General features: G+C 47.6%; 3 protein-coding genes across 4 annotated transcripts; 2 read left to right on the top strand and 1 right to left on the bottom strand.

Annotated features, from left to right (window-relative positions):
- Nucleotides 1-253: 253 nt before the first annotated feature.
- Nucleotides 254-6,365, top strand: POLR1H (RNA polymerase I subunit H). 2 transcript variants are annotated; one of them, XM_053603320.1, is made up of 5 exons: nt 254-408; nt 522-677; nt 928-1,028; nt 1,235-1,344; nt 6,131-6,365. In XM_053603320.1, the coding sequence occupies exons 2-5, from the start codon at nt 542-544 to the stop codon at nt 6,153-6,155; spliced, it is 372 nt and encodes a 123-aa protein (XP_053459295.1). In that variant the 5' UTR covers nt 254-408; nt 522-541; the 3' UTR covers nt 6,156-6,365. The 2 variants fall into 2 exon arrangements, with proteins under 2 accessions (XP_053459295.1, XP_053459296.1); XM_053603321.1 differs by having other exon boundaries at nt 309-421.
- Nucleotides 6,366-8,536: 2,171 nt separating this feature from the next.
- PPP1R11 (protein phosphatase 1 regulatory inhibitor subunit 11) lies at nt 8,537-11,784 on the top strand. Its single transcript, XM_053602804.1, has 3 exons — nt 8,537-8,909; nt 10,007-10,115; nt 10,543-11,784. The coding sequence occupies exons 1-3, from the start codon at nt 8,841-8,843 to the stop codon at nt 10,743-10,745; spliced, it is 381 nt and encodes a 126-aa protein (XP_053458779.1). The 5' UTR covers nt 8,537-8,840; the 3' UTR covers nt 10,746-11,784.
- A 149-nt stretch (nt 11,785-11,933) lies between these two features.
- RNF39 (ring finger protein 39) lies at nt 11,934-17,806 on the bottom strand. The gene is made up of 4 exons (XM_053602803.1): nt 17,253-17,806; nt 15,475-15,497; nt 15,153-15,244; nt 11,934-13,143 (listed from the first exon to the last, which is right to left on the bottom strand). The coding sequence occupies exons 1-4, from the start codon at nt 17,613-17,615 to the stop codon at nt 12,563-12,565; spliced, it is 1,059 nt and encodes a 352-aa protein (XP_053458778.1). The 5' UTR covers nt 17,616-17,806; the 3' UTR covers nt 11,934-12,562.
- Nucleotides 17,807-21,348: the final 3,542 nt, after the last annotated feature.

Here is a 21,348-nt window from a genome sequence, read left to right as displayed (position 1 = left end):
CCTCTCCACGCCCGCGACTGGGTCTCTGTAGGATGTGTGACAAAGAAAATACATATCCCAGCATTGGATGCTGGTAGGAAAATTAGCCAGAAGTGCAGCACTTGTCACCGGTTTTCTTACCCCACATCACAGTACCAGGGTAAAGGTTGCGCCGCAATCTCCCTTAGGAGAAATTCGGCTTCGCTACAATTGTTCTCGAGATGACGTCATAGCCAATCGTGAGCCCGAACGCATCGACGCTCTAGCCCGCCACGCGCTCACTGCCCCGCCGCCTGCGCAGAGCTGACGCTCTAGCCCACGGAGTTAACTCTACCCTCACTCCTGCCGGAGGAAACGGTTGCCAGGCTGTTAAGAACCGACGCTGGGAATTCCGGACATTTCAACTCCTTGGTCGCAGCAGCGGTAGCCGTGAGTAGAGGAGGTCTTGGGCCATTTATGCTTAGGTCCCGGGACAAAGTGTCACGCCTGAATGGGGAGGTGGGGTTTCTGTTGTGTTAATAAACTGTAGATTGTTTTTCCAGTTCTCGACTGGATATCGGTCATGGACCTTGCCAGCACCAGCTCCAGCTTTCAGTCAGACTTGGATTTCTGTCCAGATTGCGGCTCGGTCCTGCCTCTGCCCGGAGCTCAGGATGCAGTTACCTGTACCCGCTGCGGCTTCTCCATCAACGTTCGAGGTGAGGGGTTTGTGCGCAGTGGTCCTGGAGGAGGGCCCAGGGTCAGAGGCTTGGGGACCTCAAGATCGGTGGGACTGGGGTGGAGGCCGTAGAGCAGGAGGTGATCAGGCAATAGTACGTTTAGTTTAGGGACAAAACCTGAAGGAAAGGATTTAGGGCCTCCTGGCCTAAGCGGGGGGGCGATGGGGGGAATTACAGGCGTCAGCTCCCTACCCTTTTCTCCACAACCAGTTCTTACTTGTCTGTACAGACTTTGAGGGGAAAGTTGTGAAGACTTCATTTGTATTCCACAAACTGGGAACAGCCATGCCTATGTCAGTGGAGGAAGGGCCTGAGTTCCAAGGACCCGTGGTAAGTTAACGAGATCAAGGACTGGCTCCATAAAGTGAGTGAAATGAAAGGGAGGGGTGATTGCAGAGATCTAGAGAATTTTTTCCCCAACTCCAAGAAGGAAGAGGAGTATGAAGCTTCAATATCTAAGAGAGTATGATGGCCAAATTCCTCTGAGAAGTAGGGTGATGTGACAAGGCCTCCCTAACCCACCAGTTTCTTTCCAGGTTGACAGGTGCTGCTCTCGATGTGGTCATGAGGGAATGGCATACCACACCAGACAAATGCGTTCAGCTGATGAAGGGCAGACTGTCTTCTACACCTGTACCAACTGCAGGTGAGTATCCTTTCCCCTCCCTCTATACTGTCTCAGTCGGTTTGCTAACTAAACAAATCTAGTAACTTATTTTTTATACTAAACAAGTCATTTCCTTTCATCCTATCCTTCGTTTCCATGCAGTTCTGTGATAGATTTGTGATCATTTTTTATTTTAAAAATTACACATTTTTAGGGCGGCGCCTGTGCCTCAGTGAATAGGGCACCGGCCCCATATACAAGGGTGGTGGATTCAAGCCCAGCCCCGGCCAAACTGCAACAAATAGCCAGGCGTTATGACGGGAGCCTGTAGTCCCAGCTACTGGGGAGGCTGAGGCAAGAGAATCGCCTAAGCCCAAGAGCTGGAGGTTGCTGTGAGCTGTGACACAACAGCACTCTACCGAGAGCAACAAAGTGAGACTCTGTCTCTAAAAAAAAAAAAAAAAATTACACATTTTAGGGAGCGCCTGTGGCTCAGTGGGTAGGGTGCTGGCTCCATATACCAAGGGTGGCGGGTTCAAATCCGGCCCCGGCCAGCTAAAACAGCAATGACAACTGCAACAACAACAAAATAAAATAAAAATAAATAAATAAAAATTACACCTTTTGGCTCAGTGCCCATAGCTCAGTGAGTAGGGTGCCAGCCACATACACCAAGGCTGGTGGGTTTGAGCCTGGCCCAGGCAGGCTAAACAATGACGACTGCAATCAAAAAATAGCTGGACATTGTGGTAGGCACCTGTAGTCCTAGCTACTCAGGAGGCTGAGACGAGAATCGCTTAAGCCCAAGCTCAGTGAGTAGGGAACCAAGGCTGGCAGGTTCAAACCCAGCCCGGGCCTGCTAAACAACAATGACAGCTGCATCAAAAAAATAGCCAGGCATTGTGGTAGGCACCTATAGTCCCAGCTACTTGGGAGGCAGAGGCAAGAGAATGACTTAAGCCCAAGAGATTGAGGTTGCTGTGAGCTGATGCCATGGCACTCTACTGAGAGCGACATAGTGAGACTGTCTCCAAAAAAAAAAAAAAAATTACACATTATAACCAGTGAAGTAAACCCTTTAAGATATTTAAAAGGAAATGGGAAAAGACAGAGAAAGCCAGTATTGCTCAGGGTTCAGCTGGAGTCTTCAAACTGTAGTCAAGGTAGCTTTACTTTGGTGAGAATTAGTTATGCATGATTTAGAGAACGTGGGCACTCTGAATGCCCAAGTTGTCTATATCCTCTTTGTCTTTGGTGTTCTGTAGTTCCACTACAGTGTCTCAAAATATGGCTTTCTTTTATTTATTCTGTTTGATTATCAGCCATTATCTCATTTACTAATGCCTTTCCTCCATGTTCACAATTCTCACATTCTGGAGCCCTAATTAGCTGTTTATTAGTTCACTTTTTTTTTTTTTTTGGAGGCAGAGTCTCAGTCTCCCTTGAGTCTCTCTTGGTAGAGTGCCGTGGCCTTGTAGCTCACAACAACTTCAAACTCTTGGGTTCAAGTGACCCTCTTGCCTCAGCCTCCTGGGTAGCTGGGACTACAGACACCTGCCACAATACCTGACTAATTTTTCTATTTTTAGTAGAGACAAGGTCTCACTCTTACTCAGGCTAGTTTTCAACTCTATTTTTTTTTTTTTTTTGAGACAGAGTCTCACTATGTCACCCTCAGTAGAGTGCCATAGTGTCATAGCTCAGAGCAACCTCAAACTCTTGGGCTTAAGTGATTTCTCTTGCCTCTGCCTCCCAAGTAGCTGGGACTAGAGGTGCCCACCAAAACACCCAGCTTTTTTTTTTTTTTTTTGCAGTTGTCATTGTTGCTTTAGCTGGCTTGGACTGGGTTCAAACCCACCAGCCTCCGTATATGTGGCCAGCACCCTACCCACTGAGCGATGGGCACTGCCTAGTCTTCAACTCTTGAGCTCAAGCAGTCCACTCACTTCTTACTACCAGAGTGTTGAGATTACAGGTGTGAGCCACCACACCAGCCTTTTTTTGGAGACAGGGCCATGCTCTTGTTTCCCAGGCAAGAGTACAGTAGAATCTTCATAACTCACTGCAACCTCATATTCCTGGGCTCAAGTAGTCTGCCTCAACCTCCAGAGACTATGGGCATGTGCCACCACACCCCACTAATTTTTCTATTTTTAGTAGAGACAGATCTTATTTTTGCTCAGGCTGGTCTTGAACTCCTAAATTCTAAAGTGATCCTTCCACCTCAGCCTTCCAGAGTGCTAGGATTACATTTGTGAGCCACAGCACAGAGCCTAAATCTCTTCTATCATTCATTTTTCTCATCCTGTCTTTCATATTTCCCGTTTCTTTTCTTTTCTGCTGCCTTATGGGTAATTTGTTCAGTCTTTCCTCCAGGTCATTAATGCTATTTTCAGTTTATTTCAATTAGTATTACTTTTTATTTATTTATGAGTCTCACTTTGTCACCCTCGGTAGAGTGCCGTGGCGTTACAGCTCATAGCAACCTCCAGCTCTTGGACTTAGGAGATTCTCTTGCCTCAGCCTCCCAAGTAGCTGGGACCACAGGCGCCAGCCACAATGCCTGGCTATTTTTTGTTGCAGTTTGGCCAGGGCTGGGCTTGAACCCAACACCCTCGGTATATGGGGCCAGTGCCCTACTCACTGAGCCAAAGGTGCCACCCTACTTTTTATTTTTATTATTATTTTGAGTTCTTTTCAAGTCTTAAGGATATCTAATAATTCACAATTCTTCAGTTTGAAATAAAATTATTCCTTTTATCTTTAAATATATATTAGATCTGGTTATTATGTTCTAGGTCTGATAATTCTGATATCCACCGATCTTCTGTATCTCATGCTGGTATCTTTTATTTCTGCTGACTCTCTCGTGGTGCTTTTTTCCTTTGTATTATGATTTTTTTTACAGTAAGCTAGAGCTTTTAAAAACTTGAACTATGGGAATTATTTGAGGTCAGGAGTGAATGCTGTATTCTCAGCATTTGTGTTTCTTTATCATATACTTTGAGACATTATCAGGCTGAAACTTTTTTTGTGAGACAGAGTCTCAAGCTGTCACCCTTGGTAGAGTGCCGTGGCATCACAGCTCATAGCAACCTCAAACTTTTGGGCTTAAGCCATTCTTTTACCTCAGCCTCCCAAGTAGCTGGGACTACAGGCACCTGCCACAATGCCCGGCTGTTTTTGGTTGCAATTGCCATTGTTGTTGAGCTGTCCCCGGCTGGGTTTGAACCTGCCACGTCGGTGTATGTGGCTGGCACCATAACCACTGTGCTATGGGCCCTGAGCCTGAAATTTTTTTTTTTTTTCTTGAGATAGGGTCTCACTTTCTTGCCCCTGGTAGGGTGTCATGTCATTATAGCTCACAGCAACCTCAAACTCTTGGACTCAAGTGATCCTCTTGCCTCCCAGCCTCCTGAATAGCTAGGACTACAGGCGCCTGCCATAGCGCCCGCCTATTTTTAGAGACAGGGTCTCACTGTTGCTCAGGCTGGTCTCAAACTCCTGAGCTCAAGCAGTCCACCCACCTTAGCCTCCAAGAGCACTAGGATTATAGGTATGAGCCATCACACCTGGCCTGTCAAACTGAAATTGAATAAATTTTTGGCTTTACTTTTTTTGGAGCAGACACATAGTATGAATTTCAGCTGCAAATCCATGTAAGGGCCAGATTATGGTTAGAAATTCTCAGGAGAGGTTTTTCTCTCTATCTATTGACAAAGTTAAATTCCCCTTCTACAGAGTTGAATTTTCAGTTGCTATTCCTTTTTACACAAAAGAGTAGCCCTTTAGGGGTCACTGATTTGTGCAGGGGATTCCTATCAGACATTACAAGTTTTGTCTGTGGTTTCTTAGGCTGCCTAGAGCTTTCAAAACAGTATTAAGGGTATTTTGGTAGAAGAGGCTTCAGTTTACCTGTCTAGATTTCCAGTTTTATATCACTTTTAACCAGTGTGAAGATTGCTTTACTATCTTATCAATGGATTAAAAGTATTAATACTCAAATATATTTTTATTTTTTCAATGTATTTTCTTTAGAGACAGGGTCTAACTCTGTTACCCAAGCTGAAGTGCAGTGGTGTGATTATAACTCACTGCAACCTTGAACTCCTTGCCTCAAGCAATCCTCCCATCACCCAAAGTACAGGGTAATTATAGGAGTGAGCCACTATACCCCACTCAAATATATATATTTCAAGAATATTTTTTCCCAGTCTGTGGCTTGCTCATTTAACGTTTTTTTTTTTTTTAAGTGAGTAGAAGTTTTAAATTCTTTTCTAGTTAATCCATTTCTTTTTTTCATTTATGGCTAGTGCTTTTTGTGTCCTAAAAAATCTGTGCATACTTCAAGGTTATAATTCATAAGATAGGTTTGTTTGTTTGTTTTTGAGATAGAGTCTCACTCCCCCTGGGTAGACTGCTGTGGCATCATAGCTCACAGCAACCTCAAACTCATGGGTTCAAGCGATCCTCTTGCCTCAGCCTTCCAAGTAGCTGGAACTACAGGCATCAGTCACAACACCTGGCTAATTTTTTGAAATAGGGTCTTGCTCTTGCTCAGGCTGGTCTCGAACTTCTGAGCTCAAGCAATCCACCTGCCTCAGCCTCCCAGAGTACTAGGATTTACAAGCATGAGCCACAGATATGTTTTTAATCCTAGCATTTCTGGCATCTTAAAGTTGAGCTGGAAGATTGTTTCAGGGAGCTAACCCTCCGGTTTCATAAATAAAAGACTTGCCTTGATTATTAATAATTGAGTATTTCATCTTAATACCACTAGAAACTTCTTTTAGTTAAATATAACAAGTCCTTTCTTTCCTCATAGGTTCCAGGAGAAGGAAGACTCTTGATCTTCTACCTGGGAAACTCCACAGTCCCTGCCTCTTCTTCTTTGGAAGGTGAAGGATACTTGATTCTTGATGCCTCGTCCATCCTTCTGGTTGCAATGTTTTGCTTCCAGAGAAGAATCAAATCATCATGTGGGGCTAACATTGTCCCTGGAGTACTCTACACCTAGTTGAGTTTCCTTATTAAAGTTGTATTTTTCTATAAGACCCTGACATATATGTTACTTCCAATCTGTCTTGTTCCAAAGGGAATTTAAGTGAGTTTACAGAGATATTTGTATGAAAAAGGGGAACAAAACAAGGACCAAAAATGGAACCAGAAATAAGACTAATATTAAAAAAATCATTTAAGTATTACCACACTATCTAAATCTATTTGGTTTCTGACTTTAGGGAAACAAAAGGTAGGAATATGTGTAGTGAGATATTCAATGGAAATTTTAAGCAGATCTACTTAGCCTGTGAATTTGGATGAGAAAAAATCTGATACTAAGGGATCCAGCATATGCTTACTATAGGGAGACTTATTACTCTTGAGATTAATATAATAAACAGTTGAACCTTGCACAACATGGGATTTTTTCTGGGGCACGGGGGTTGAGACAGAGTCTCACTATATCACCCTTGGTAGAGTGCTGTATATCACAACTCACAGCAACTCAAACTCTTGGGCTCAAGTGATTCTCTTGTCTCAGTCTCCCAAGTAGCTGGGACTACAGACACCTGACACACAACGCCCAGCTATTTTTAGAGATGGAGTCTCACTCTTGCTCAGGGTAGTCTCAGGCAGTCCACCCACCTCGGCCTCCCAGAGTGCTAGGATTACAGGCATGAGTTTGATTTTCTTAATAACATTATCTTTTCTCTAGCTTTAAGAATATAGTATATATACATAATGTATAAAATATATGTTAATCAACTGTTTCTGTAATCAGTGAAGCTTCTGGTCAACTCTAGACCATTAATAGTTAGATTTGAGGGAGTCCAAAGTTATACACAAGATTTTTGACTGTGCTGGGCAGTTGGCGTACCTAACTCCCCGCATTGTTCAAAAGTCAACTGTATATGCGTAATAGATTCTCTTCTAGAAAAAAGTAAAAGTCACAAGGAATTCCACTCTGCAGGGATCACTAAATTATACCGTGTATCTATACTTTGTGTGTGTGTGTGCATGTTTGGGTTTTTTGTTTTGTGTTGTTTTTGAGATAGGGTCTCATGGGGTTAGAGTAAGATTGATTATCTTCTAATTGTGTAGTTCTTTATATATTCAGAGCTCTCAAACATATACTATATTGTTTGACCCCCACAGCAAGTTGAAGAATGAGCAGTCTTCCACACTGTACATAGGAACTGTTCTGGCAATTGACTTTGCTAACTTACTCCTGAAATCTAAAACGAATCTATTCATGTTTCTACCCTTCTTTAAGCCTTTCTCTGGCCCATAACACTGATAGGATTAAATACAAGCTTCTTGGCAAAGCATACTAGGGCTTTCTATGTAACTACTGCCTACCTGTCAAGCCTCATCTGGCACTCCCCTTAGATCCTAGCAGTACAAAACTTTTATTTCCTTCATTGCACACACCTACGACTGCAAGCTGTTCTCTACCTAAAAAAAAAAAAAAGGTATCGGCCTTTCAGGTTCTTGTTTTGACACTTTCTTTTGCCCTCTTTTAAGAAACGTGGATATGTTTTTATGTAATGTCCTATATTGTAATTCATGACCATTTCTCTACTTAATACTACTCATCACCCTAGAAAGAGTATGTTGGTAGTGTTAGCAAACTCAGTTTCACAGATCATAGTGTTATATTTATGCCCCTAATGTCTTATACATATTTTTTGTTAGTTCTGAGCGTGCCCGTTTTCCCCACTAGATTGGGAGCTAAACAGCAAGATCTTGAGTGTTTCATGTGCCTTCACGTTTAAGGCCTCTCACAGTGACTGGAAAAATCCAAGCTGAAATGCACTAAATTCCCTGCTCAAATACTTATAGGCACAGGACAAGGACCAGAACCCAGATCGCTTGATTCTTTGGTGTGTTTCCAACTGTTCCCACGTCCCGTTTCTCAGTAAGGAAACCCACACCAAAACGATAAGGAAACGAAAATAAAGTAGTCAGGGTCATTACCATTGCCCATTAAGTTTTCCTTGCCCTTTCACCCACCCAGAGAGGGCAGATGGTCTAAGCTATAGGACCTCTCAACTTGGCGTGCACACACCCGCCTTCGCCGCACTAAATCTGCAGCACGCTACCAGGTTCTACACTTCCTGGCGCCACCTCCTGCCGCATCTCCGCCGTACGTGCGCACGCTATCCTTGACCTTACCCACGCCTCCCACACCTGCAGTGACGCTCCTTCCGCTAAATTTGTTTCTCTTTCTTGCAGCGCCTGCGTGCTGTCATATTACGGCGGAACTAATATGGCGGCGCCTGCGCTTTGACGCGTTTGGTGCCGGAGTAGGAAAAAGGGGGACGGCAGAATGCGTCACACCCGGAAACAGAGAGCCGGAAGTGGGGTTGGACAGGTTATCCCCAGGGGTGGGGAAACGGAGGCCCAGGAGGAAGGGGGAAAAAGAAGGCGGAGGATCCTGGCTGCTACTCTACCGTTTTAGACCTCAGAGACACAGAAAAAGGGAAGGGTGTCACATCCCCTTCCTCTTCTCCTCCCTCTCCTCAGCCTTAGCCATGGCCGAGGCAGGGGCCGGGCTGAGTGAGACCGTCACTGAGACAACGGTTACCGTGACAACTGAGCCCGTGAGAAAGGCTGGGGGACGGGGGGATGCTGCTTAGGGGTCTGGGAGTTACTGGGAGGGAGGGTACAGGGTTTAGGAGAGTTGCTGGAGGGTCTGGGCATGGGGATATGGGAGGTGTGGGGTCGAATATCGGGCTGGAAGAATGACAAGGTATTGGAGCAGTGTGGTGTGGCAATGATGGTTCAGGCGACTCGTCGAGGAACATAATAAGCAGTTATAGTTAGGATATAAGTATTGCTACTTGGGGATGGGTGTGTATAAGTAATGAACGAATGGGAAATTAGGGGTTAAAGAGCAAGGAAAGTGTTGGGAGGAAATGCAAGGCCATGTGAAGTATGGTTGGAGGTCAACTTATCAATATTAGCAATGCTTATCAATAAGTATTTGTTGAATGGATGAAAGTAGAGGAAGTGAAGGGAATGAGGAAACAAGGAAAGGACATGAAGATAAAATTTTGAAAAATCGGGGGAGAGATAAATGAATAAACAAGTAGCGTTCTTGCAAAAAGAGGTTATTTTCCAAGGGAAAAAGGCTGCATTGGGCTTAGTAACCTCTGGATTAAAGGCATCTAGTAATAAGCAGTTTAGTAATAGTCATTACTAGAGATACCAGGATGCTAGAGAATGTGTGGATAAAAGTTAGGGAAGAGCTGGACTTGAGAATGAGAGAGTTATGGTGGAGGTCTTCTTTTAATGGGAAAAATGATAGGAACCTGGAAAAAGAAAAGGAGATCAAGGATTAGGCACTGGAGACTGAAAAAATAATTTTCATGTGTTAATACTACCAAGGATGATTTGGGGAGGAAGACGGAAAAACAGCGAGGATTATATTTTCCTTTGAAGATTTGCTGGGACCTTCCCTAGGTTAGGAATTGTGTCTTCTCTATATACTGGTGGTTATCAAGAACAGGAAATCCCCTCAGATTTCCCTAGGTCTAAGACCTGTTCTATTTTATCTTTTTTCAGCACTCAGCTTCTCTGGTGCTATGTATTGATTGTGCTGGGGATGAGAAGAGAGAAACCACCCCCCACCCTGGGAGGGAGTGGGAAAGGTCAGAATGGTACTAGACAAGTATGCCCATCCCTCTTAACTTTCTAGGAAAATCGGAGCCTAACCATCAAACTTCGGAAACGGAAGCCAGAGAAAAAGGTAGAATGGACGAGTGATACTGTAGACAATGAACACATGGGGCGCCGCTCATCAAAATGTGAGTAATTACTGCCCCACAATAACCCTGGAGATCTGGCTCACTTCTGCATATTTTCTGCCTTTTCCCAGAAGCCCCTGGATGCTCATGTTTCTGTCACTTTCTTGATGGTTCTCTGGCATCAGGGGCAGGAGGTTAAGGTTAAAGGGAAAGAGGGAAGAAGAGGCTAGGACTGGGGTGTGTCAAGCCCTGACAGCAAGTAGTATCAGTGGTGGAAGAAGTGGGACTTTGGATTCCTGGATTTCTAAACACACAAGGAACATAGATGCCTGAATCCCAAAGGGGTGGATCTAGGGAAGCTGGATCCTGGAAAGTATGAGGAGACAATGGTAAAAGTAGGAATTTTCACTGAGATTGAAGGGGGATGGAACTGACTATACATCTTACTCTTCCTCCTTTTTAACTGAGCTCCTCCCTCCAAATCCAGGCTGCTGTATTTATGAGAAACCTCGGGCCTTTGGAGAGAGCTCCACGGAGAGTGATGAGGAGGAAGAGGAGGGCTGTGGTCATACACACTGTGTACGAGGCCACCGCAAAGGACGGCGTCATGCAACGCTTGGACCAACCCCCACCACCCCTCCCCAGCCTCCTGATCCTTCTCAGCCCCCTCCAGGGCCAATGCAGCACTAAATTCCTCTCTCCCCCACTATTTCTGTGTCTGTCTGGCCCTGAATGTATCCATTTGGCTACTTGGGGACTAAACCTAAGGTTTGATCCCTTCTCCAGCCCCCTCTTTCCCTCTTCTCTGTCTGATAGAGGGAAGAAGAGGATCCTGGAATTCTGACTTGCTGCTATTCCAGAACCCAGGCTCCTGGGTACCCCTAGTCCTCATTTCTCCTCCCAATACCCACCCTCCTCTCTCCAGGGATCCAGCCATCTTGGTCCCAGTCTCTTCCTTTTGTTCTCACTGCCAAACTGCCTGTCCTGGGATCTAGTTATCTTGGCCCCTGCACCTCTCAACGTGAGTAGAAGACACTTAATTTGGGTTTTCAATAGTCCCAGCTTTCACTGCCAGGGTCCCAGCCAGATTCCAGGAAACCTCACCCCAGCTATGCTTGTTAATCCTGGTGTAGAGCTCTTCCACTAAAGTATGTATATAATCTTAATTCTTGGTCCTTGCCTATGGGATAGGAGATCTTATGGGAGACCCAGGATTCCCAGTTCTTACCGTCCTACCTACCCACCTCATGCCTTCAAGAGGAGTTAGGAAACAGAGGTCTTTGTCATTATCACCTAATAGAAAACAGAATGAGAGATAGTCATATCTTCTCCTCCCATCCCTCTCATGTTATCTAGGATTTATGACAAAATTGGCTTGAGACTGTTCAGTTAGAGCCAACTGTCTCCTCAGATTTGATCTTTCAGCTTCAAAGACAGATCCCGTGTAGTCCCAGGGACCTGGGTCCCTAAGAGAGAAAGGAAAAGGGAGAGAGCAAAGGGATGGGGTATCCCCTACACTACACTCTTACCCCTTCCTTCCTAAGGTTTGATGTCTCAGCCAGCCCAGATGTTCAGCTCTCTCACCCCTCCCCAACCCTTACTGGGATCTGGTCATTATTTTCCAGTCCTCTTCCCATACACGGTTGCAGAGATCAGTCAAATCCATACCACCAGTGAGATCTCATTTATTGCCACAGATGCACAAAATAAATAACCCAACATCACAAAATGTGTTAAATATGGGCCCATTTATACATACGGGGAAAGTAAGAGACTGTACAAGGATGAGTTTGGGAATGTCTAAGCCATTCCCAGGTTGAGGAGAAGAAAGGTAGCACCATCGGTTCCTTTGTGTGAGGAAATGCAGGGAGTTTTATGGAAAAGGCTGTGAGGATAAAAAGTAGTCAAAGAAGGGTGAAGTAAAACTGGCTTGACCCTCCCTGTCCCCAACTAAAAGGGTTATTAATCTTTCTAGAGGGCCATAAAAAACAGGCCAGAATCAAGCCTCTTGTTTCTCTTGAGGAGAAACCTCAGAGTGGATGGGGCAGGGAAGCCCAAGCTTTAGAGCGGAGGAGAAGGCCCTGAGTCCTGGGAGCTAGCACAGGCAAGAGTGGTACAGAAATATTTGACTAGCGGGGCCTCTGTGTAGTGAACACTTTACCAGTACTGGTGGGGTACAGTCTGTCCCCCAATTCCGGCCCGGAATAGAATAGGAGGGAAGAAATTAGGTAGGAAGTACTGGGGTAACAGTAAAAGATTCTGGGAGCAGAAAAGATTTGGGTGTGGGAGGGAGCGAGGAAAGGGTTTGGTTTGGGGCATCGGTGTGGAAACCGGGACCTAGTAGAGGTCTTACTAATTTTGCAAATAAGACGGAGAAGAGATATGTGGTTTGGCGTGGGGTGCTTATTAATACTACCGCAGTGGGTTTGCAGGCACGACCCCTGCAATGACTTACTGCGCCTAAGAGGTGCACAGGCCAAACTAGGATGGGGGGTCAGGACTGAAACTCAGCCTTCGGCTGGCACAATGCGCAGCGGGGCGCGGGGATCACGGGTGCAGAATAGAGGGAATATGCGCTCCCCCAGGGGACCGGGTGCCTGGAAGGCGAAGAGGAGGTCCAGTGAGCGGCCGTCGTAGAAGGCCACGCGGCCCCGCTCCCAATCCAAGTCCACGCGAATGCGCCGCGGTGGCGGCCTGGCGCCGCCCAGCAGGGTGGGCTCGGGTGTGGTGAGGGCCCAGAGACGGCCACCACGGCCCTCCACGGCCCACACAGACCCCGCGGGGCACAGCTTCACGCGACCCTTGCGTTGCACTGACTCCCCTGCCGCGCCCACAGCATAGCGGCTCTCCCCGTCGTCGTCATCCTCTCCGGAAGAATCTGTGCAGGAGGCGGCGTCTGCGGTCTCCACCTCCCAGCAGTGGCGGCCAGCACCGAAGCCCTGTGCGCCCAGCACAGCGGGGAGCTGGTCAAAGCGTGTGGGGCCATCAGGAGGTGTGGGTGTCCCGGGTGGGGCCACTCGGACGCTGCGGCAGTCCTCAGAGATGAGCAGCTGGCGGTGTGCGGTGCCAGGGTCCAGGGTCAGGTCAGCTGGGGAGGGGGAAGCAGGAAGAGGACCGCGTCGGAGGCGTTTCTGAATCAGGCGAGGTAGGGTAGAGGATGGGCAGCGGAGGGCATGGAGGGCAAGTAAGAGGTTAAGAGTGCTAGTGACCTCACAGCAGTTCAAAAGGCAGCTGCAGGACAAAAAGGGAGGAAGACTGTAAAGAGCAGGCCTAGGCAATATTGAAACGTGCACTGTGTCACATCTGTAGAATTGGACTTAGGAAGGACCATGCTGGTTAAGGGCAGGGGGCACAACACAGAGATCAAAGGAAAGGTCTGGTTTGTGCGGTTGGGAAAGGAAGTGAGGCTGATCTGACTTCTAGGGAGGAGTGAGGACTGATACTCTTAATTTATAGCACCTGGGGTGGGGCGTGGGAGCTGGGTCAGCAGAATGGGGAAGGTGGCTCTAAAGAGAAAGACTGATACCTGCTGCTGAAACCCCAGGTGACAGAGGGGAGGGGCAAAGGGAGGAATCTAGGGTATGCTGAGAAACCAGCCCACCCAACCCACAGAAATAAGTGGGTGTGGACAGGCCTACTTCTACAGGCAGTGTGGGGCAAGGAGGAAAGAGAGGATGGTGATAGCTAGAGACCAGAAAGAACCTTTGGCCTTATCTCTATGGGGTGCTTTCAGGAGGATTTCTGGATTAGAGATACTAGAAGCAATCTGGATTGGATGGGATTGGTGAGTGACCAAGAAAGCAGACCATCTTCTCTAGGCAGTTTATTTTTTATATGTTTGTTTGAGACAGAGTCTCACTTTGTTACCTTCCGTAAAGTGCCATCATGTCATAGCTCACAGCAACCTCAAACTCTTGGGCTTAAATGATCCCCTCACTTCAGCCTCCCAAGTAGCTTGGGACTATAGGAGCCCACTACAACACCCAGCTATTTTTTTTAGAGATGGGGTCTTGCTCTGGCTCAGGCTGGTCTCATAAGCTCTGGGAGGCCGCCTTGGCCTCCCAGAGTGCTAGGATTACAGGCGTGAGCCACCATGCCAAGCCTTCTCTAGGCAGTTTTAAAGGAGGATAGAGGGCATCCTTCTTTTTGCATGTAAGCAAGCAAGGAAGGAAGGGGCAGGGAGATGCTGGGGGTCCAAGTCTCTTCTAGAGAGAAGTGATGAGAGGTAATGAAAGCAGAGATTCCTGAGAGGCAACTGATCTCCAGGAGCTATTGTTCATATGAAAAAAGAAAAGAGGGGGCGGCGCCTGTGGCTCAGTGAGTAGGGCGCCGGACCCATATACCGAGGGTGGCGGGTTCAAACCCGGCCCCGGCCAAACTGCAACAAAAAAATAGCCGGGCGTTGTGGCGGGCGCCTGTGGTCCCAGCTACTCGGGAGGCTGAGGCAAGAGAATCGCCTGGGCCCTGGAGTTGGAGGTTGCTGTGAGCTGTGTGACGCCATGGCACTCTACCAAGGGCGATAAGGTGAGACTCTGTCTCTACAAAAAAAAAAAAAAAAAAGAAAAGAGAACATGGCTGGAATATGAGGAATTGAGGGTAGACATTGTTAGAGGTCGAATTGTATCCCCCCACAAAACAAATAATATGTTGAAGACCTAGCCTAATACCTCAGAATGTGACCTTATTTGTAAAAAGGATCTTTACAGGGGCAATCAAGTTAAAATTAGGTAATTTGGTTAGACTCAATCTAGGATGATTGTTGACTTATTAAAGGGAAGTTTGGACACAGAGCCAAAGGCATGCAAAAGGAAGATATGGACCATCTCTAACTCAAGAAACATGAAACTACCAGAAGCCAGGAGAGGGGCATGGAACAAATTTTCTCTCATGGCCCTCAGAAGGAACCACACTGCTGACACCTTGATCTCAGAATTCTACCTCCAGAACTTTGAGATAATAACTGTTGCTGAAGCCACCTACTTTGTGGTACTTTGTTACACAGCATTCTTAGGAAAAGACTTGATCATTTTTGAAACCTAAAAGGAAGAAAACCTAACACAGATTCTGATTCAGTTCTCTCCCTTTTTCCCTCCTTACCTGTCAGTCTATGAAGCATGTTTTTGACCACTGGGTAATCTTCAGGGAGATCATCCTCTGAGTTAGATAACTTGGGTGTTGGGACATCAAATCTAGAGAGATGTGGGGGAGGGTCAGGAAATCAGTAGTTAGTAGATAGCCCTCTGCTCTCTGATCCTTATGTCCCCACCACTACCCCATTCACATCTCTGGGGCAGGAAGCGCTAAGGCCACACCCTAGAAAACCTGCCTGTGACTGAGAACAAAGATGCGGCCTCAGTGGGAAAGTGATGGCTATGGTAGCTGGCAATGAAAAGAAAGGAACAGTAAAATTGGAACTCACCGTCTCCATGTCTTCCTTATATCCTGAGTAGGACAGAAAAAAAAACATGATATTAGCTCTCAGCTACATACTGTGGGATGCCTTAGCCCACCTTCGGCTCAGGTGAGCTCCTTCTGAGTTCATGATGTCTCTCATCACCTCTCAGCATGAACTCACCTCCACATCCCCTGTGCTCCTTTCCCCTCTCATCTGCCTTCCCCTTTCATGACCCATTCTTCCTTTCCAGCCCTACTTTTTCCTCATCCTCTTAACCTCACCTTTACTACATCTTCTCTCCATTTCCCAGGGGTTCTCAATTTCCCTTCTCCAACCTCATCCATGCCTGTTTCTTGCCCAGAGTACTTGCCTTCCTTCCTCTACTGCCTCCTCGCCCCGATTCTGTCTTCAGGGGCCCACCCTTATCCTTACTCTCATTTTTGAGTGTAGCCCAGACAAATTGTCTGTCCCCTTACACACACACAAACCCCAACACACACACCAAATACACACCCAGAGCCCTTGCGCAAAGAGTAAGTATATAAAAGACTTACAATAAAACTGCTTCCCCTCTTGCCATAAAAGCCTGGTGGCGTTTATAGGGCTCTTTGCTTTATATCTCTCTATCCAGGCCATTGAGGCAGCTGGGCTTGCGTTGTGTCCCAAGAGGCGCAACAAACTCGCGGGGGTGCCACAGAAGCCAGGAGAGGGCACTCGATCGTCCCCGCCCCACCACCCCCACTTCACTGTCCAGTGCTGAGGGCTGATGAGGCCAGTATGGTGGTGAGGGGGAGAGAGGAAAGACAATTTACCTAATTATGCCAATTACATCTGTACTAATTAGGTCTATGAAGACTTCAAAAGGGCGGAAGCAAGACCCAAGACCGGCTTGGCTGCTGGGGAGAAGCCAGTCGGTGTCCCAGACGCCTGGGGGTCGGGTAAGGGAAGGGTTGGCCAAGGAGCCTGGGCCCAGGAGAGGCACGTGTAGATGGGTGATAAAGTTGGCACGTAAGGAGGAACCAGAAGCCCCAATGGCTGTTCTCCCGACCTTGCTTCCGTCCATCACGCCCTTGCTTGGGGCCTTGGGAGGAGCCATTAATAACAATAACAAACTACACACAGCTCAGCTAGAGCCTGAGTCTGGGGACCGACCCTACAACTCTACAGGGGCGTTTGGATCTGCTCCCCACTTCCTTCCTGCATCCTTTTGTCAGTCGCTTCCTTCTCTTCGCCACTCCAGCTTTTTTCACTGCACCTCCCCCCACCGCCGCCCAATCTCCTGCTCCCACTCGGTTCTGCTAGTTCTCACCTTCCCCACCATCCTGCCCGGCCCCCAGCTCGCCCCCGCCCCAGTCGGCTTCCCCTTCCACCCACCAGTTCACTCCCCTCCACCAGCTGTCGGTGTCGCAGGCGCCCAGCCACTGCCCTGCCGGAACTTCCACAGTTCCGGCGCTCTTCGCGGGGGTTCCAGGGCTCTCTGCATTCTATCTAGTACTCCAACCCCTTCTTGGCCTCCCCAAACTCCTCTCTCCAGCTCCTCTCAAAAGACTCAGCCATCTGATCTGCCCCCACCCTCTGGACCAAATGTCAACTCCTTATCGACCTTCAGGGCACCTCTCACCTCGGGGACCCAGGGTCGGCCCCCACCTCCTCATCCTTTGCTTCCTCCCACCCCCCAAAATCTCTTGCCTAAACTTCCATAAGGGGCTCCGGCTCAGGAGGTACAATCCCGGCTGGGGGAACCCATGAACCAACCCCTTCCACCAACATCTGCTGACCCGCGACGCGCACCCCAGCCTCACCTCTGCGTGCGGGTCCAGGCAGCCCATGGTAGGGATGCGGCCCCCGCGGCGTCTCCCCGCGCGGACCCCAGGTTCGGCCAGCTTCTCCCGAAGCCCGCGACTGATCCGCACCTCCACCGCCAGCCGCACATTAGATCTCAGGCAGCGGCGGGGGCACGGCAGGCCGCAGCAAGGGCAGGCGGTGGCTGAAGCCTCGGTGCCGGTCGCCGGTGGGGTCCCCCAGCAGCGGGCCAGACACGCGCGGCAGAAGCTGTGCTCACACGCCAGAAGCACCGGGTCCTCGAAGGGGCCCCCGCACAGCGGACACGTCGCCAGCTGCTCCAGACGCTCCACCAGCCCCGGGCCCAGCTCGGGAGCATCCATGAGGAGCTGGGGTCTGGACGCCTCCCCTTCCGCGACCACCGCGACCGCCTTCGAGCACGCAGATGGCGGGTCGGCCTGGCTGCTTGCTGAGTCGCTGTCCCTCCCTGTGTCTCCCTCATTAAGTTTTGCCGCTTTTCTGCCCCTCTCCTGGGATTGCCTCTTTCTTCAACCAGAGTCTCAGTCTATCCGCGAATCTCCCCTCTACATCAGGCTTTATAGGGAGGGAGGAGGCTCCTGCAGGAGGTAAACATCAGGCCTTGCGTAACACCTCATCTGGTTCTCCCGCTTCCCGAGTAAGGTTTGAGGGGGGAAGATGGGGAGAATAGGACACCTCCGTCATCCAGCCTAGAAGGTGGCAACTAGTGGCGCTTTGGGGACAAAGTAGTCCTGTGTGGGGAGGGTAGCGCTCTACTATTCCCTTCAAGAACCCGAATTTTACCTTCCCCTAGGCCTGTGGTGTGCGTGCAGGTGGGCAGAGTGCCCAGGCTCGCTCTTGGCATGCGTGCCCTCATCGCCAGGGTGTGAGTCATTCCAGGTGGCTGGCACACCTACTCTGAGGGCTGGGGGCCGGAAGCACGGATCCTGGTTTCTGGGCTTTGGCAAGCCTTTGAGTGTTGGTGTTCGGCTGTCATTCCTGGAGCCTATTGCCTTTCCATCTTCCTTCCTTACCTATTAAGGGCTTAAGAACGCTCTGAAGCTTTGGGGTGAGGGCTGGGGAGCAGGTGCCCACGCTCCTGCCTCAAGGAGTAGAGGTAGGGCTCTCTCAGCTCTACCTCTGGCTAGCTCCCAGGGCCTCATTACTTTCTTCCTAAGTCTCTCTTCCTGGCTTTTTCCCTCTATTCTTCCCTCTGTGTGTGTTTTTATTTCCATTTTTTTCTTTCTCTCTTTCTTCAGAATGTACCCAAGGATTATCTATTTCAACTCTCATTGTTTACTGAGGTCAAAAAAGCTGGAATTGCCAGAGTCACATAGGAAGGAAATGACCAGACCAGAAGTGGGGGCATACCTAGATCTTCTTCTGACTTGTCCCCACACTGTGACCCAACCTGCCTCTTTTTTTTTTTTTTTCATTTTAGATCCCTGGAACTTGGTCCTGGTTTCTGCTTTCTGATTTTTTCCTGATCTCTTCTTCCTTTGCCTCCATCTCACTCTTTTCCTCTTCTTCCCTCTCCCCTCTCTTCTTCCCCTCTCCCTTCTCTTCCTGCCTTCTCTTCCATACCAAGCCTGCTGTCTGGACATCCATGGCAGGGGGAGGGAGTCTGTGAATAAGTAAACATCCAGCTGTTTACAGCTGTGATCACCCACACTGTTAAGCGTGTTTGCATCCATCAATGTCCAAATGCCCAAATGTGCACAAATGAATACACAGATACACTCATATAATGCAAACATCATAGATACAGCTGAATAGTCTCATATTAAATAGTCTTACATTAAATATCACTGAGGTGGACATCCAGTATTTTTTTTTTAATTTTTAATTTCAGCTTGCTTGTTCATTCTTCTTCATTTGAAGTACTCTTTTTTTGTTATTGTTCATTTTCTTCCTCTGGCAATGCTCTTTCCCATTGCCTCCTCAGTAGCTGGGATTACAGATGCCCACCACAACGTCCAGCTGTTTTTGATGTTGTTAGTAGAGACAGGGTCTTACTCTGGCTCACTGCTGCTCATACTGGTCTCGAACCTCTGAGCTCAGGCAATCCACCCGCCTCCGCCTCCCACAGCACTGGGACTACAGGCGTGAGCCACTACACCCAGCCAACATCCAGTATTTTTTAGGAACAAATGGACATGCTCAAAGAAAACATGCAAAGAGACACTCTGTCATTAGTTTTATTATCAATAAGGACAACAATACAATAGCAGCAAGTCTTTATGGAACACCAGGACTTTATTAGGCATCCCCTACAGGCACTCATCTTCCCACCTCCCATATTTATCAGGGAGATGCTTAAAAATGACACCCTGATAAGCAAACCTACTAGGAAAAACACATGTACATTCATCTTGTCACAACTCTTCCAGCTCAGTTCTCATAAAACACAGAGATACACAATCTAAAGATTACAGATATGAGTGAAATCTGTTTTATAAATCATATACTTCTATGCTATGGTAGGAAAAATACTAGTGCCCCACCACCACCAAGATGTCCACACTCTGATTCCTTAGAACCTGTGAATATGTTACTTTACTTGGCAAAAGGGAATTAAACTTTCAGGTGGAATTAAGATTGCTCATCAGTTGAATTTAAAGATGAGAAATTATTCTAGATTATCTACATGAGTCCAGTGTAATCACAAGGGTCCTTAAAAGTGGAGGACCAAAGCCAGAGAACCAGAGAGATAATAGCATGAGAAGTGTTCAGCCTGACATTGTTGGCTTTGAATGTTGAGGAAGGGAGGGCGGCGCCTGTGGCTCAAGGAGTAGGGCGCCGGTCCCATATGCCGGAGGTGGCGGGTTCAAACCCAGCCCCGGCCAAAAAAAAAAAAAAATGAATGTTGAGGAAGGGAGCCATGAGCTAGGGAAGTAGGTGGCCTCTAGAAGCTGCAAAGGCAAAGGAATAGATTCTCTACTAGAGCATCCAGAAAGAACCAAGCCCCAATGCTTGATTTTCACCCAGTAAGACCCATTTCAGGCTTCTGAACTATAAGATAATACATGTGTATTGTTTCAAGCTACTAAGTTTGTGATAATTTATTATAGCACCAATAAGAAACATGATTGCCCTTTCTCCCTCAGGCTCTGGCTCTCTGACTCTGTCTGTACTGGTCCGTTTTTTCCCCTTCCAACTTGTCACAATTTCTGAATTCACCTGTCTTGGCCTTCATCTCTTTTCCTTTGGATTACTTCATTTTCTTGGCTCCATTCCCACTGCCAAGGCTTGTCAGACAATGAGTTCTCTCTGGATATCTAAAAATGTCTCTAAGTCTCTATAGGAACCTTGTGTTGTCACCAACTGAAGTGCCTTGGCCTTCAGTGTGCCTGCTTAACAGCCTTGCTTGCACATTAGAATCATCTGGGAAACTTTTTTTTCTTTTAGACAGAGTCTCACTTTATCACTGGTGTCACAGCTCACAGCAACCTCCAACTCCTGGGCTTAGGCGATCCTCTTGCCTCAGCCTCCTGAGTAGTTGGGACTACAGGTGCCCACCAGAACACCCAGCTATTTTTTGTTGTTGTTGCAGTTTGGCAGGGGCCAGGTTCGAACCCACCACCCTACCCACTGAGCCACAGGTGCCACTCTATCAGGAAGACTTAAACTCCTGATGCCTAGGTGATATCTCAGACCCATTAAACAGTATTTCTGGAGATGAGTCCCAGGCATCAGTAGTTTTCAAAGCTCTCCAGGAGGTTCCAGTGTTTACCAAAGGAGGACCCGTGGTCTTGCATGATGAGATGGGCAGGTGGGTCTGTCCTGCCGTTTACTCCTGGTATTGTAGCTGCACTGCCTTATATTTTCTGTTCCTTGAACATACAGAGATTTATGTGGCTATACAGCTTTTGTACTCCATATTCCTTCTACTTGGGGCCCCTCTTCCTCCAGAGTTTCACATGGCTTCCTCTTCTCATTCAGGTCTCAACTCAGAGGGAACATATTCAGAAAGGAATTCTACCACTTGTATCTCAAGAAGTTTTCCTCAAAGGCATTCACTATCTCTTTACCCAGATCTACTGAATTCAGTGGTATTTATTGGTATCTACATGATCTATTTGCTTGTTTATGGTCTGT

Source organism: Nycticebus coucang, chromosome 9 (genome assembly GCF_027406575.1).
Source record: "Nycticebus coucang isolate mNycCou1 chromosome 9, mNycCou1.pri, whole genome shotgun sequence".
Lineage (NCBI taxonomy): Eukaryota > Metazoa > Chordata > Mammalia > Primates > Lorisidae > Nycticebus > Nycticebus coucang.
Note: the sequence above shows the minus strand (reverse complement) of the source record. Positions and strands in the feature narration are given on the sequence as shown.

Coding starts and splice junctions, on each gene's coding strand:
- RNF39 (XM_053602803.1), bottom strand. CDS start 17,615: ATGGATGCTCCCGAGCTGGGCCCGGGGCTGGTGGAGCGTCTGGAGCAG. Junction 15,245..15,474: donor ATAAGGAAGACATGGAGACG/GTGAGTTCCAAT, acceptor ACATCTCTCTAG/ATTTGATGTCCCAACACCCA. Junction 13,144..15,152: donor CATGCTTCATAGACTGACAG/GTAAGGAGGGAA, acceptor CCCCCTCCCCAG/CTGACCTGACCCTGGACCCT.
- PPP1R11 (XM_053602804.1), top strand. CDS start 8,841: ATGGCCGAGGCAGGGGCCGGGCTGAGTGAGACCGTCACTGAGACAACG. Junction 8,910..10,006: donor TTACCGTGACAACTGAGCCC/GTGAGAAAGGCT, acceptor TTAACTTTCTAG/GAAAATCGGAGCCTAACCAT. Junction 10,116..10,542: donor GGGGCGCCGCTCATCAAAAT/GTGAGTAATTAC, acceptor CTCCAAATCCAG/GCTGCTGTATTTATGAGAAA.
- POLR1H (XM_053603320.1), top strand. CDS start 542: ATGGACCTTGCCAGCACCAGCTCCAGCTTTCAGTCAGACTTGGATTTC. Junction 1,029..1,234: donor CTGAGTTCCAAGGACCCGTG/GTAAGTTAACGA, acceptor GTTTCTTTCCAG/GTTGACAGGTGCTGCTCTCG. Junction 1,345..6,130: donor TACACCTGTACCAACTGCAG/GTGAGTATCCTT, acceptor CTTTCCTCATAG/GTTCCAGGAGAAGGAAGACT.